The sequence below is a fragment of the Phaethon lepturus genome, unplaced genomic scaffold (genome assembly GCF_000687285.1).
Source record: "Phaethon lepturus isolate BGI_N335 unplaced genomic scaffold, ASM68728v1 scaffold12604, whole genome shotgun sequence".
NCBI lineage: Eukaryota > Metazoa > Chordata > Aves > Phaethontiformes > Phaethontidae > Phaethon > Phaethon lepturus.
In genome coordinates, this window is record NW_010535579.1 from 79848 (window position 1) to 97009 (window position 17162).

The 17162-nt window shown below is 36.5% G+C and overlaps 1 protein-coding gene across 1 annotated transcript in view; it reads right to left on the reverse strand.

Annotated features, from left to right (window-relative positions):
- The window catches only part of SIPA1L2 (signal-induced proliferation-associated 1 like 2), a gene marked incomplete at its 5' end in the record, with an annotated part of 71508 nt that overhangs the window by 18360 nt on the left and 35986 nt on the right, over window positions 1-17162 (reverse strand). Inside the window, 6 exons of the mRNA XM_010285884.1 lie at window positions 1992-2145; window positions 4774-4998; window positions 8713-9101; window positions 12854-12957; window positions 13363-13466; window positions 14989-15072. Of these exons, the coding sequence (XP_010284186.1) occupies window positions 1992-2145; window positions 4774-4998; window positions 8713-9101; window positions 12854-12957; window positions 13363-13466; window positions 14989-15072 (1060 nt within the window). The remainder of the gene's footprint in view (window positions 1-1991; window positions 2146-4773; window positions 4999-8712; window positions 9102-12853; window positions 12958-13362; window positions 13467-14988; window positions 15073-17162) is intronic.

Consider the following 17162-nt stretch of genomic DNA (forward strand, 5'->3'; position numbering starts at 1 on the left):
AATATACAGAAACACTCAATCATGCCACAAGACACAGTCTTTACAAAATACTTAAATACACTTCATAATGCTAGCTCAGGAAAGCATCTATCTTGATGACAATATAGAATATGCTCAATTGTTAGGATGCTTAACTGTGTCTCAGAAAAAATGAGGGAGATATTCATATTCTAATGTAGGAAAGCATCAAAATACTACATCAGTTCTAGAGATTTGCCTGAAACAGATAGGGGCTGTGGGGATAAACATCAATCAAAACTTTAACACACACGTAAAATATCCACAACAATAGACATAAGCAGCATCCCTAAATGGATGGATAGAGGACATACACAGCATCCTTAAATGAATGGATATACGGTATCCTTCTACAAGCACTGGTTAAAGAATATCAGAAGACCCTGAGCCACATTAGGCAAAGGGTTAAAAGCCTTTACCCTCTGAATTGAAGGGTCTCTGACTCTTTTTCCTGCACTCAAGATTCCCAGCAAGCATCCTGTTGCAATTCTTGGCTGTTACTCAAGTCTCCTCAACCTTATACTGTATCTTCTACCTATAAAGATTGTTCATTTAGCTATGCAAACATGTTGAATGTTAATTGTTGGAGCTTTACAGAATTTCCTTTCAGGGTGTGACAAAAATAGTGGGAATGGTGGTGTAGGGTTGATGGTTGGACTTGATGATCTTAAAAGGTCTTTTCCAACCCTAATGATTCTGTGAAAGATTAAACATTACCTAGAGGGCTCATTATTCCCTGATCTATGAAGAAGGTAAAACAAAACCAAACCAAAATGTGATTTCATTCTGTAGAATCTTACATATTCAGAAAATTCCTTTCTGGTTTTGCTGTCAAAGACAACTGACGCACCTATACCAAGATTACTACCCTCTATGAAGGCATAATCAAAGACTAGATACTGCTGAGTCCTACGGCTGGGGATCCCCTGAGAGTCAGGGCCTATGGCCTCTCTTAGTGAGCTTTTCTTTGAGTGTCTTGGGAAGGGAAAAGGACAGCAGTAATTTATCTCAGGATGGCCACACCTCCTCACTCCTTGTTGTTTCTTAGTTAGGTATCTAGAAACGTTGACAGCTCTTGAAATCATCACATAAAACCAATTATTGTATCAATCGTAGATCATAAAAACCTCTAGGACTTTATTCATGAGAATTTGAACACATATAACGCATACTTAACATACTGCATGTTAAAAAAAAAAAGATCTGAATTTTAAATTTAACTTTGCATTTAGAGGATTCCCGTGTGTTACTTTTGTTCAGACATGATGATTATGCTTTTTAGCACATTGCATAAACACAGTGGGTTAAGAGAGCATTGAGTTAATATTGAAGTGTGACAATTATCTTGAGTAATTTAACTGCTTTTCGCTTTATTCCATATTAAGCACAGAATTCAGAATCATGTATCCTTTGGGGAGTAGTAAATTTTAAGTTCTTTATCCACTTTTTCTGAACTTTTAAATATTACCAATTGTCATCATACTATAAAGATTAGATGTATGCTCTCCACTAGCACTGACAATTATGCCTTTTGAGCAGTTGCCACTGATACTTACACAAGATTGTGATTCAGACTTCAAACAGAATTGTTGGGACTGAGCATCACAGGGCAGGGGAAAGCAGGTTGCTTTTATTCATGTGCCTTAACATCATATGGGGTGTATAAATTTAGGCCTCCTACCTTGAAAATCTTTGAAATTTTAAGTTGCTTAACTTGCACCTGCTTCTGCTCAAGCTAAGCAAAGACATACTTAAACAAATACTACATTTCATGCCTAATCATCAAACTTGATATCATTATCATATTGTGGGAAATGATATTTTGGGACTTATAGTCAGTATTTATAGCATGCCCATGGAATATATTTGCTTGTACAAAATGATACTTCTCTATAGCAATTTTGGGAATATCAGAAATTAATTTCTAAGGTAACTGTGTCTGAGACACACAGAGCCAAAAAAAAGTAGCTAACCTTTCTTCTCCCCTCCTCCAGAGCGAGGCTGTCTGGCAGCATCAACCTCAGAAAATCTTCTTTGGACAAGACTTGCTGGCTTTCAACAATGGCATTCCTCACAGAAGTTTGGAGTGGACTCGATGCAGACACAGCATCAATATCATCATACACTCTGTTGAGACAATTGGTGTTTTTAGCAAAAGAAGCAATAGTGCTCTTGGATTTGAAAGACTGCATTCATTTTCTGTCACAAAGTAAAAATTGTTAGAAGTATCTCCCGACACAGCACACTCTTGGTTAAAACATTTTTTTGACCATTTTCTATTTATGAAACTGTTTGTGGGTCCAAAATGAAATTCTTAAACCACTGAAAAATCAATTTTAGGAATTCTAGAGAACAATTTAAAAAAAACATAACATTTCTTTTCTCCAGGCTTGTCTCTTTTTTTTTTTTCCCACACCACACTTCTCTATTATTAAACGTTTCCAATAGTTCATCACAAAATAGTTCAACTTTTACTTCCTTAGCAAATAAGAAAATCAATATTTTATAGTGTGATATTGTATCCAGCTTCACGATCTGGAAAAATTACTATGGTCATCAATGGCAATGTTTGAAGTGTGTTGGTAACTGACTGTGCCACATGCCAAGTGTGGTTTATTATCAGCAATTTCATAAACATCTTTAGCTAAATAAAACAGCTGTCCTCCTTAATTATCAGCATATAAAAATGTATTTACAGTCAACAAAAGACTGTCAAACTGAATTATTATCTTTCAGCTGCCTTCCAGTGAAAAAAGAGAGAGAGAATTTTAACAGGCTTAGTCTGGAAATGCAGTCGAAGGAACTAGAAATTCCCAATCACACAGAACATACATTTGTGAAGCTATTACTTACTGCCAAGTGCAGCATAATCCCTCTGTCTTTAGCAGACAGGAAACAAGCTTTGCTACAGTAAAGTGTAATTCTCAGTGAATTATATCCTATAGTGGCAAAACACTCAGCAATTGACCTGATTATCATTATCATTGCTAATTAGAGATGTTATTTTTTTTCAACATAATTATCCTCAGAGAGATATTTCCTCTCTGTGATGTATAGAAAGCTTTCCTAGAAAGAAAGAGGTGAAGCAATGCTCTATGGCATGGAAAAATCTGAAAATATTTTCTGATATATGAAGTGCTGTTATATTCAATTAATATTTCTTAAATAGAACAAGCTCCTGAAGATTCTTTTCTAAATTGCTGTGGTTTCAGTCTGAATACCATGATTCAGTAAGCAATTTTGTTTTAAGGGTTCCATTCAAAATAAAGAGAAATTGTTTCAGGAGTTCATCTGAACTTCAAAATGCAAAAACTTGTGGGAATCAGTGAAGTTCCCACTTTTTAAGTGCAAACACTACTATGACTGAACAATTTAAAAAATCAAAACATTGTGGGGCGGGGAGGGAGTCAGGGAATGAAATCACCAGTACAATAGCACAAAGAAACACAAATAACCAGGACAGGAAGGTAGTAACATCATCTCCTTTTGAAAAATAGGAATTTAAGAGCTTAACTTCAGGCTCCTATTTCATAGCACATATATTCTAGGTAATATTTTAAAATCTGAATCTTGCCATAAATATGCACATATTTGCACCCAATATCTCATATTGCATACAACCCATTCCCATTAAAGAAAGAGTAGTCCCATATTAAGCATTTGAAAATCAGGTACTGCATGTCATCTTGTCAATCTATCAAGATATATTGGGTTGACTATGATTTATTGAGAGATAGAACTGAGTAGCTTATGCACAAAAAGAAAGCAAGGAGGTTATCTGAGAGATAACAGGAATTTAAAAGTTAGTTTTAAACAGCAGATTCCAGCATTACTTATGTGATACTTATTTCCTACTGCTGCAACACTGGGAAAGTATCATCTCTATGTATATTTGAGACACTGCACCTTTTCCTTTGAGTACAAGCCTTTTTCTTCCACCTAAGAACAACACATTTCTCATGAGCTATGCCTGTGTTAAGCTGTACATACAGCTGTTTGTTAGAAGTGCTCTGAATATTTTTGCCTAAATGTCACTTGCTAGAAAACTATGTAGTTTTATTGAAGCCTGCACGTCATGTAGAGTCTTGTGAAGAGCGGGTCAGATATAGCCACACTTAATCTTTTTCTTGCGGGGTCCTAACCGCCAGTTTGTATGTACCTGTTCATTAAAGCAAAGTCAGAAAAGATATCAAATAACCACTAAAATGACCCCAGCTGGCACTAATTTTTTAAAAGTATCTACCATATATCACTGACACATTTATGGTCATCTCTCTCATCTGTAAGGTATTAGCCAATGTAATAGGCAACAAGGAAGTAAGTTTTAATACAGAAACATCAGGAAGTAAGCTTTTTTCAACCAATTAAAGTTCCTGAAGATTTGTAGACAAGGTCTTTAAGACCTTAATAAAACTGCACCTTTCCAATTACTTCCTAGAGATTCAAAATGGAAATTCAGAATGTCTGACATAGCCATACATTTTTGCCTACACACATTTTCAGAAATTTCTGTCAACTTGCTTTACTTGACACATGGGAAAAAGATGCAGCTGGATAGAACAGAGGAGAAAACAGTATCCTGTATGGTTGTTGTCCTTTTTTCTTTTTTTGGATGTAACTTTGATACATAAAAGTACAGAAAAAAACCCCAAAAATTTAAAGGCAAAGTGGAATTTGTAGTTTTAAATTTTTCTATCCTATTTTGAAATTTACATTCATTACCCTTCTTCCCCCAACTTAAAACAGAGGTCTTACTCATGGCATTCAGAAACTTCAGATTCTTCAGGTGTAGGACTTCCTTCTGATTTTTTCCATCCAATGACATATTTACTCACTGCTCCTTGTCTGTGGTATGGTTTTGAAACTGACCCGGAAACCTGTTGACTACTATTCTGCGACACTATATAGACTTTGGAGGTATCCAGGGAGCCACTCTTTTTAGAGCAATGTGTTGATGGGCTTCCTGAATGGTGTGACCCACTGAAAAAGTAAAGAAAACACACAAAAGCAAAAATGAAATCTGCTATACAACAAATCAGAAATGCTTTCTGGTACGTAGCTGTAATTTTTAATATTAAGAATAACTTAATATTAAGTTTTTATCAAGGTTAAAATCAAGGTAGTAATATTGGTACAGTAGTTTTCTACATTCCAGTGGTGTATACATTAAAGCTCTTTGAGAACACAATTGTGATGAGTTTCTAAAACAAGCAATGTATGTAATTCAACTTGCTGAAATGCCAGTGCAAACTGATATGAATTAAAAGACTAAGTTTGAGACATTTATATAGAATTTGTGTGTGCGATTTTAAGTAAATATGTACACACACATTATTAATGGTGTAATTCCATTTACATCAAGAACTACATAGGGAATTACCCCAAATATCTCTAATTATAAAACGTATGTGCTTTTGCACTTCATGTTAATTTTGCCAGTTCACACACAAGCTGTCTTTCATTCAGTACCATTGAGAATTTAATATTAACAGAAGTAAATTTCAGTTCAACAAAAACAGTACTCTGGATAATTTCAATAGCCTCTTTTATTATGAATAATAGCAGTAGTAGGCACTACTGAAACCTTTTACTAAAGACTCTCAAAATTATTTAAGATTAACTAAAGCAAACACTTTCTTGAAGAATAAATTTCTTTTTTCATCTTGGAGGTGAAGTAAGCAAAGCATTCAGAAACCCGATGCCTTGCCTAAAATCAGAAGCTGGAACCTGAAGCAGCAGCTCCTAACTTTTGTTGTTGGTTTACAAATACCAAACACAATGGTATCTTTTAATCTAATCCCAGGAGCATTGGATTAATTCACAGAAGACCAGAAGGTGCTGCTGAAAGTGTAACAGACATGGCTACTTTGCTGTCCATGCAGAGTCAAATACAAGCAATGCACATGCATAGATGTCATTAGATCAAATTAAAATGCCTGCTGTGGAAGAAGGTTGAATCATTAAGGTAATGGATTAATAATTTTGATCACAGTTAGTATGTGCATTTAATCTTAAAACCAATTTATTTTCTCTCCTCTCTCCCTCTTCCTCCCCAAAAAGTAGAAACAAGATTATGAGGTTTTGGGGGAAGAAAATAATGTGGGTGATGTTAAAACCTTTTTTGCTTGCTATCCTTGCATATATGCAAATAAATTATGTAAAGATGTGGCAAAGAAAATAATTCAAAAAATTGATATCTAAAGATGAAGAAAACATTGAAGCACGATGTAAAATACATATCAAATGGACAGCAAGGACATTATCCAGAGGATTTTAGACTTCTCTTTGTAACTAAATTCAAGAAAAATTGAGCATCCAACCTCATTATGTAGGTTTTAAATAAGTGAATATTTTTGAAGTGAAGAAATAAAATACCTATAAAACCCTGGTTTTGGATAATGAGTTCAGTGCAATGGTTGGAACAAGCAGTATATATTTTTAGGATCCAAAAGAGATGTTCTATGTAAGAAACAAAGCAAAACTAAAAGCAATGATGCTAAGCTGTTTCAGCTACAGTAGCATGAAGGCGTTTGATAATTCATGTGCATAATTAATATAAAATAGGAGAGATAAACCCATTAATAACAGAGCTGTGAGACATAATGTTGTGCATAGCTCAAGTCAGTCTTGCAGTTTGAGATACTGTTTCCCACAGCACGTTTAATTCTGTAAATCTTACTCGGACACTGCAGTATTAGTTTTTTCAGGAGGTTCTTTATCACGTGACAGTTGGACTTGATGATCTTAGAGGCCTTTTCCAACCTTAATGATTCTGTGATGATGTTAGAGAATCAGGCCAGTATCTTTCAACCAATCAACATCTTTTCTGTGCATTGCAGATATTCAGTAAACAGAATACTATTTCAATAAAGAAAGGTTGCATTTATAGACCAATGTCATTCCACCAGTCTGTGGTCTTGTTTCTTGAAGTTTTACACTGTTTAGCTACTGCAGAACAAGTTTACTGTTTACATTCATAAAATAATTGTAAATGAATGCCTCAATAGTGTTAGAATTTCATCATTATACATTATGAAGAAACACAAACTCAGTGTCTGACCAGTTGGAAAATATACATGGGATTCAGCAGTAGATATCATATGCTTATATGTTAACTCCAGTTTCTTATGTCTATTCGAACATCAGCGTTGCAGCATCACAACTATAAAATGAGATTTTTTTTAATAATGTATGCCTGTGGGTTCTGTAAAGGTGATGCCAGCTTTTAAACCAAACTGTGAAGTTATTTATCATTCCAACATAATTTGAAGAATATGTAAGCAAGGTTTAAATAAAGCAGTTGGGTCACATAATAGAACTCTGACATTTTCCTACAGCAAAAAGATTTGCACACAAATTAGAAGGTGACCGTTTGAAAACATTGCTATTGCCAAAGTGGAATTGGGCAATCCTAATGTGAGTCGTCATCTCAACAATAATTACTACTTTGGAAATGCCGAGGTAAGCTCACTTAAAATCTAAATGCTTTTTAAAAAAATGTTTAATTAATCCATAAAACATGTATTCCATAGAAGTGAGCAGCAGATTACTTAATGGTTGCCTGGCACTTTAAATATGACAGCTGCCACACAATTGCTGAGAATTCATATTCTAGCCATTAGAAATCTATTTCAACTCATTATGATGAAGTCCTAGAAACACTGAGCTTACTTTTAGCGCTTTAGAAGTCTCAATATATAAAATTAAATCTCAACATGCACAAAGCAGAATAAATCTGGAACTTCTGCATTATCACAGGGGTAGCGAAAGCTTACTGTGAAAGCATTTACCTAGTTTCCACAATAGTCTATACAATAGTCTATACTATCTTCTATAACTTGTGAAAAAAACCTCTAGAAGTCAGAATAAGTATACAAGATTAATTCGCTCATGTCAAGCATATAAAGAAATGAGGATACAAGATATTATTTGGTTATTTTCCTGTACTGATTGACATTGAAAACAGGAAAATCAGAGGGAAAAATAGAACGATTTCCTTCCATCCTTTACAGAGTAAAAGCCTTAACACATAGACCAAAGCTTCAACTTCAAAGTCATCATAAAATGAGAATTGGGAGAGAAAGGCAACCAGCTTTAAAAGTGTACTTTCAAAGTTTGCTTTAGAACAAAGGTACCATGCACACATTCCACTGGTAACAAAAAGAGCAGCTGAAAAATCAAGCAGAAATTCAGGTCAACAGACAAAATTGTAAAGCATACATCACAATAATGCAAATTAGGGGGGATGGTATACAATCCAGTTTCACCATATGTAAAAATTATCACTACACATAAAAATTGTCCACTGCAATTTTTCTGATTTCCCTCAGCATTACCTCCCAGGTAATTTTTTGCACTGTACTGAAAAAAAAAAAAAAAAAAGTATGTGAAATAAGTTCTAGGTGCAAACTTCACTTTTACTCAGGGATGTTCTTCAACTTTAAAAAACTTAAGCAATGTGCACAAGGTCACATACAAAGTCTCCATCAGCTCTGGGAGTAGGGCTAGCTATACTTTTTAGGCAGACTCATCAAAAATTGCCTGAAAACTACTCATATAGGCATTTAAATACAACAAAAAAATTCAAAATCAGTTAAGTGCACTTTCAAAGAAAGGTAAACAGAATAACAACAATGAAAAAAAAGAGTTTTCTGTATGCTAATCTATAATCCATAATTTGTAAGAAACACATACCTGGAATGAGAGGAGATTTCACTTAGGTCCCCCATACTGCCTTCAGCTGTATGACTGGTAGAAATAGCAGAGGCATAGCTATGAACAGCATAGATTTTAGCTGGATCATCATCTGGGCCAGGAGTTTCAGAAGACTCGGCCCACTGCTCAGTACGACAATGTACTCCAGACCTGCTGCCAGCAAGGTGCAAAGGGGCCAGAAGAGGAGCAGGCATGCAGGGAGCTGTATCAATTCCACTGTCAGTAGAAGCCCCCTTTATATATGTTAATCCAAGCAGCTCAGGATCCATCAGATCTCCAGAACCAAAGTGTTTTTCATCACTGTTGCTGGATGTATTACTGGATAGGGTGTTGCTGCTTGAGTGGCTTGAACAGCTTTTGTCTCCAATCTGAACAACAAGAAAACACACAAAAAGAAGATAAATTACTGAATTTGTGCCACTCAAAGACCATTTTCTTATTTTTTACAGTATGTTATATTATAACTGTGAAGTATAAAACCAGCTAATTATATCACCCGTTTCTACGAAATGAATTGCACAACTGGCTAGACATATTAAAGGTTGATGTCACTGCAAATAAAAAGGCTCTAGTTACATCTTCTATGGCAAATCTTAAGATCACACTTGAATTTTCTTATTAGAGGATGTGCTTAACATCCATAAAATTGCATTGCTGAACAGTTAAAATAAGCATTTGTTAAAGCTAGAAGCATTAGTAATTATTGTTTAAACAAGTTCTACTGCAAATCTGAAAAAAAACGAAGACTGAATTAACCTTGGCTTTTTCTCAATGTGGGGTAATATGTAGCTTATTGGATCAAATCCAATTGGATGTGTGGCTAGTTAAATTGAAGCCAATTGTGATGTATGTGTACCAGATGAAAGTAACTCAAGTTACAAGGCCCTAAGCTAAGCATGGCTATTGAAGCGGAATAACTATCTCAGACATTTGTGTCAATAAAGTTGGGGGATTTGTTGTTTTTTTTAAAAGAGATTTTATAGAGAGTTGGATTAACTTATCAATGTGACAGAACGGCCAGAATTAGGGCAGATGGACTTCTATTAGGTAGAAATTAAGTGGGAAAGGTGACTAACTTTTTTATCAGATTCCCCTCCTAGCAGATGCATATAAACATAGCTATTGCTTACACATTAAAGCAGTTAAACAAGGCAGCCTTTCCAGAAATGACACTTCTATTCCACATGGAAATTAACAGGCCTCAAAATTTGAGAAAATTATTTTAGAAAAAAAGGAGGGGTTACATTTGCGTTCATCCTAACCTTTACAAGGTGGCTATCACCTTAAAAACAATGGAACAATTGATAAAATTACAATGAACAGTTTTTTTCAAGGAGAGGGACTTGGAGAAGGGTGTCTGGAGAAAAGGCATGTCACTTCTTATTGTAAATGTAAAATGGAACCAAAGTGGGAAGAAACAAGGTGGGGGGAGGAAGAAAGCTCAAAGGCATAAAATTAGCCTCAGAAAACACACTGCATCTATGACACCCCCCCCCCCTAATTTCCTGTACGTTGCTGGACATACATGCCTAGGCACCTCCTTGGCCGTGCAAACAGCAGAGAATCCGGACAACAGTTATTGACATAGTTATCTTGAACTGCTCGAAGTTCACCATGGCAATACCTTAGGATCATTTTATGCATTTCCTTGTGCCAAAAGAAATTATTGTATGAAAGCTCAGCATGGCTCTAATTGTTATATGTTGTTAAAGATTAAAAAAAAAAAAAATCTCCAGGAATATGATATTTATTCCAGGAGAACAAAGACAGCTTGAAGATAACCAGTGAAATTCCCCCCACTCTCCTTCCTCCAAGTTAAAACTGATAAAAAGACAGTATAGACATTTTTTTCCAATTTTTTTTCCAAGTTCTTGTACAATTGCTGGAGCCATCAGTGTGAATTTCACTGGCTTGCAGAGACATATAGCGAATCAAGCTAAACAAAAAGTGGCTGTGCAAGAGAACATTACAAAGTCCTTTTACAAGGTGACTTTTTTTTCTGTTTTACGGCACCTAACACAAAAGAACCTCATTTTATTAGTATTATCTTTATAATAATGCTAGTTTTTACTTTGTACAATATAGTTCTCTTGCACCTGCACTATGCATATGCAGGCAAACACAAACATAAGCCCATTATGAAATATTCTGTTCAGATCCCCACCATCCAAAAAAGCATGTGAGCTGCCATTACCATAAAACTCTGACGTTAAGCAAACTCATAACTTACATTTGTTATCAGTGCTCTGTTTAACACTGATTGCTACATATACTGATTCTAGCTTTCTGCCAACTTTGGCTTAAGATAAAAGAAAGTATTGTTGTCTTCACATGCAGAAATCTACAGTATGATTCTGTTTATGATAGTACCTTTCTCATAGAATCATAGCATTGTTTAGGTTGGAAAAGACCTTTAAACTCACCAAGTCCAGCTGTAACCTAGCACTGCCAACTCCACCACTAAACCATGTCCCTAAGCAATGCATCTACACACCTTTTAAATACCTCCAGGGACAGTGACTCAACCACTTCCCTGGGCAGCCTGTTCCAATGCTTGACAACTCTTTCAGAAAACAAATTTTTCCCAGTATCCAATCTAAACCACCCCTGGTGCCACTTGAGGCTGTTCCCTCTTGTCCTATCTCTTGTTACTTGGGAGAAGAGACTGACACTCACCTTACTACAACCTCCTTACAGGTAGTTGTAGAGAGCAATGAGGTCTCCCCTCAGCATCCTCTTCTCCACACTAAACACCCCCACGTCCCTCAGCCGCTCCTCATAAGACTTGTGCTCTAGACCCTTCCCCAGCTTCCCTGTCCTTCTTCGGACACGCTCCAGCATCTCAATGTCTTTTTCTTGTAGCGTGGGGCCCAAAACTGAATACTGTATTCCACCGCAGTGGAATTGTATTCCACTGTATTCCACCTGCGGCCTCACCAGGGCTGACTACAGGGCAGACAGTCACTTCCTACTCCTTGTGGCCACACTATTTTTTTTACAAGCCAAGATGTTGCTGGCCTTCTTGGCCACCTGGGCACACTGCTGGCTCCTGTTCAGCCAGCTGTCGACCAACAGCCCTGGGTCCTTTTCCTTCGGGCAGCTCTCCAGCTACTCCTCCCCCAGCCTGTAGCATTGCATGGGGTTGATGTGACTCAGATGCAGGACCCGGCACTTGGCCTTGTTGAACCTCATAGAATTGGCCTCAGCCCATTGATACAGCCTGTCCAGATCCGTCTGCAGAGCCTTCCAGCCCCCAAGCAGACCAACGCTCCTGCCCACTTTGGTGGCACCTGCAAACTTGCTGAGGGGTGCACTCAATGCCCTCGTCCAGATCATTGATAAGGCTATTAAACAGAACTGGCCCCGATATTGAGCCCTGGGGAACACCACTTGTGACCAGCCACCAAGTGTATTTAACTCCATTCACCACAACTCTTTGGACCTGGCTGTCCAGACAGTTTTTTACCCAGCAAAGTAAATGGGAAACTGGCCTCATATTCTTACCTATCTAAGTCTACAAATAGCGTATAGACTATATATAGCAGGTTTTTCCATGCAGCGAACAAAAGAAAAAAAGAAAAAGACAGCGCATAACATTAGTGTACTTTCCACCAGTAAGTCATCGAGGATTTTGCCATTACTGAAGACAAGTCACTAAACTATGTGGACTAGAAATCTGTTTAGCATTCCCAACATACAAGTTACATTTTTATAGTGCTTATTGGTAGTTATACTACATGGGTATTTCACACAACATGACAAGTGGTACAGTGAATATAATTTTTTTTTTTAAATATATGAAATACTTCACAGGTTAAGAAAGCCAGTATAAATGAAGTTGTAAATAAACATCTGAGTGTAGACTATACTAGTTTTATCTCCTCAGTGCCCCAGACCCAAGCCCTCCTGGAATTTTTAGTTTATAAACACAGATTAAACATACTCAATTAACCCCACATCTAGGTGAACATACTCTTTGCCACCCAAAACACACAGTTGTCTTCATAAATCACTAAAATTTATTTTTAAGATGTATTTCTTTAAGTCCAGGGTGGGACTTTTACAGGGTTTTCTGGGATTATTTTTAGAGTTTTGAATGACATCCAAGTAAAAGACTTACATGTGAAAGTTTGTTTGGCGACTCCTTGCCACTGCCTTCTTTCTGTAAAGCCCGGTCTTTGTAGGAGCTCAGGACTTTGGTCGATGGTGCATGCCACTTGGTTTCTGCCATAAATAATTGTGTTTTAATTTCTGAATGCTAAAAAGATGAGTATACTGTACAAAGAAAAAAGGCTTAGCATCAGGTTTCAAACCTGTACACTCTTTGGAATCAGTGATGTGTATCTTTGCAGAATTTCCTAAGATCTAGTTTTTCAATGATAATTAAATGAAGTTCAACCCGCTTTTCCTCATTCATGAAGCTTTCTGAAGTTCAGGAGTAGTTTGTGGCAAGTATTATCTAGATATCCCATGCCATATTCTGTTGGACTGTCTGTAACAGTTCCTGCTTTCACTGTCTTATTACATGCTCTTTGTGTATCCAACCGCCGCCATCAGAAGGTGACTGCACTTCAAAAGGCACTGCATTGCAAGGAACACTTATTTTAAAGATACAGTGGTTTTCATTACCAGAATGTCTAGTTCCTTCCAAAGTTTCCTCTCGTTCTCTGCCTCCTTCACACTCCAGTGAGCCTGCACCTTGGTGGTGTTCATGGAGCAAAGGGGACTGGCACCTTTTAACGTAAGCAGAAAATTAAGCTGTTTGTTTTTTTTTCCCTAGAAAACTAGTTACATGGTGAACAACAACAGTTTTTACTCTTCAAAGCAAATATTTTGTAAGTGATTTCTTTAAACAATCATCATTCCCCGCTACAAGGAAGTATAGTAACATTTTCTAACACTGCGTGGAAATATTTACATGCAGTTTTTTCAACAGCCTACTGTTGTATCTTAAGTGTGAATAGGCCAAGACGACACTGAACTTCAAGAAGAAATGCATTCTTGGGGCTATATATTCAATGTTTTTGCAATGGAGAACTATGGTAATGTATGCTTAACCGGTTTATGAACTAAGCCCCACAGAAAATTAGGATAGTTTTGCAGGTTTTCACACTCAGAACATGTAAGCTAGTACCAGATCCATTGCTTTGTAGTGTACTGCAAAAGTTAAATTATTTCACAAAGCAACCAAGGTTGCTACTAGAAATAACTGTGCTGGAAAAATGACAAGATACATTTTAATGTGTTTACTGTCAAAAAAATTGCTATAGTTTTATTTGAATTATTAGCATCTATTTAGTTGCCAGAGATTTTAGTGAGTATTCTGAAATTCCTTGAGGAGTCTCCAAGATATTGCATATCTGCTACATATATCTGAATATACATAGCATATATCTGCTACATGGAATATCTTATCCACAAACAGTCATGCCAAAGCAACAGCTTACAGACAAGAAATCAAGCTGATGTTTTCAATATTCACTTTTCCTGAGAAGTAGCTTCTGAATGCCAAGTGGCTAGTCTGGAATGCTTGTATATTATGCTATGTAGATACTGCCATAGGTCAATATTTTATAACAGGACTGTTTTCTGCAGCTATATTTATACAACAAAGTGATGAATTCAAGTAATTTAGAACAGATGTCTCACCTAATATTCTTATAAAATGGACAGTATATTGAGGTGGTCTCTTATACACAGATAACTAAATTCTGAAAATTCAGCACCAACTGATTAACAGGGATGTGAAAGAACCATCTATATACCGCAACAGCCTTTTAGGGAGAACAGGCCCCTGAAAGAGTGATGCTTTTTTCAGGAGAAATGCTAAAGAATGGATGCTACTGGAACAAGCACAGTAGGAAATAAAACCTTTGAAGACCATAAAGATGATTTTTTAATCAAATACCCTTACACTGAAGCAAAAGGAGTATATACTATTATTTTATTCCAGTTCTGAGTTACAAGCCAATTTCTGGCCTGTTTCTGGGAAAGCAAACCTAAGAACTGTTTGTTATTTACCTGAATTGTAAAGTAACAATTTGGTTCTAAAGAGTTAAAGCAGTATGACTTTAAAATCGTATTGGCATACATGTTACGTTAAAGATCAGTAAACCTGTACATCTTAAAATATCCTAACAGAGTTTGCAAATAAATCTAAGATACAGAACATCCACATAAATTTTGTTTCAAAAAGAAGGTGCATGGGACCTATATCAAGATTTAAAAAAAGAAAAAAAAAAAAATCATCAATACCCATCGTATCCCACTTGCTGTCTCCACTGGCTGCTCCCGCTGGGTCCTGGGTCACTGGAGGAGGACTGGTTGCTCGGAGAACTTCTGTAATGTTGACTAGAGTCATTAACAGTGCACTGAGGTATTTGTGAGGTTTCAGCTTTGAACTGGGCTGTGCTGCTTTGACAAAATACATTCATTTTTACAAATAATGCAGATGCACTATGAACACTTGATTATATTCATTTGGGGAATTTACAGTTACATCTTAGTTTCATAAACTTAAATAAGTATTTTCAAAGTATATTATTTATTTCATCACTAATAAAATATTTCCAACTGAATATATAAAAAAGGCACAGAAAGAAAAAGACTTAAGTGCCAAATCCTATGTTTCTTACATCTAGGTTTACTTCTGCACAAGTGGGATTACTCAGGAGTCAGATCAGTTGGATTAGGTCTCTAAATTCACAGGTGGGAAGCTCTCATGAAGGATCATAAATTATTGTTATTTGTTTTGCATGTACTTCAATTTTCAACATAGTAATTTAGAAGAGGTAATACCAATACTTTTTAAATGTTATTAATTCTTTGACATAGAAGAGCAATAAGAAAACATTTACATGAGTAGTATTATTTTGTACTTATTATTTAAACTTCTGAGCCTCATGTCTTAACAACGTCTCTAATTACTCCTCTTGGATTTCCAGACAATTGAAAGGCAATGCTCAAATTTGGGTTTGATCACTCTCCTATCCTTCACTTCTGTGTGTATCAGTCCATAACCACAAGACAATTTCCCTCAGTGACATTACCTTGATTTCTCTGTATTTGCCTTCTTTTTTTTATATTGTTTGGGTTTGTTCTTTTTAAAGGTTGTATGTAGAAATTAATGTATGTACTCAGGCAAGAGGTGAAAAGAGGTAGTTTTGGATTTATGCACAACACTTTCCCAAGGACATGACAGTCAATAAGCAACTTTACTGTTCAGCTTGAAAATTTTGAAGACATTAGCTATTATATTTTGTCCAATAGCCAAACACATACACAATAAGTAGATAGTGTAGTGCCTAATATTTCAGCATGTCTCTCTCTGATAGGTATTGACAGGACTGAGCCTCTCTCAATCAAGTGAAATAGTCTATAGGCTACAGTTGAATTCAACTGCATGTTCTGGCTTCTTACAACCAAGAACTTTGCATTTCTTGCACACTTTAAGTGAACCAGCATTAAGCAATGGGTAAGTTATGATCCCATGTGTGTCCAGCCTGATGTTTAGGACATTGTCCTCAAAACCGGGACATTGGATTGTACTATCCCAGGCTAAAGAATGCTTAGATCCCAAGCCTCCCATTTGCTGGACAAGTGTCTAGGCATTAGCCTACTAAACAAAAGGTGGCTACAAATGGACAAGCACAGAAATCCAGTCAGTGAATGCCTCATACAGTTCCTTTACTGAAGAGAATGGATTCCAGACTAAAGTACCAAGACTTCTTGGTGTGAAAAAAACAGAAGAGTGAGTCTGACTGAAGCTTCACTCTTAGGCATTCGCTATGAGCGACTGTCACAGAATTAGGCACTTTGTAAAAACAAGAATAGAGCTCAAGGATATCCTTCTATTTCTTAGTGACTGATTAGAGGAAACGCCTAGTACCGATCAACAGTAATCAACACAAAAACATTTGGATTGCCTTCTCAAAAGGCTTAAACTCTCCTCAGGTACTGTACTAGGAGCATGGGTTTTCAGGTCCCAGGTTTTCATTTCACTCCAGGGACTGGGGATCTAACTGATAGATGTCACAGTAGCTGAACTGTTGCTGCTTAAGTATTTTACTATACCTAGCCCACATTTATGTTGCTTCTTCCTCTTTTTATCTCTAAAACCAGCCATTTTATCACTGACTTCAATTTCAGAAGTTCCTTTTCAGATCAGTTGCTATAACTTCCCTGTTTTATCAACCTGCTTCTCCCTGCCTGCACTCTTCAATTTGTCTAAATTGATATTGGGTCTCTGACCCTCTAAAATCTCTTCATCATTTTCCTAGCTTGAGTATACATTTTCACCCTTGCAAGACTACTTGTAAGTACTAACCAACCTCACTTCAAACTCTTTCGTTTTAAGTCCATCTCTCTGCCAAGCCACCAAATATGCCTCCTACCATGTGGGAAGATCTTGCCAATTAGGTGACCTTCTT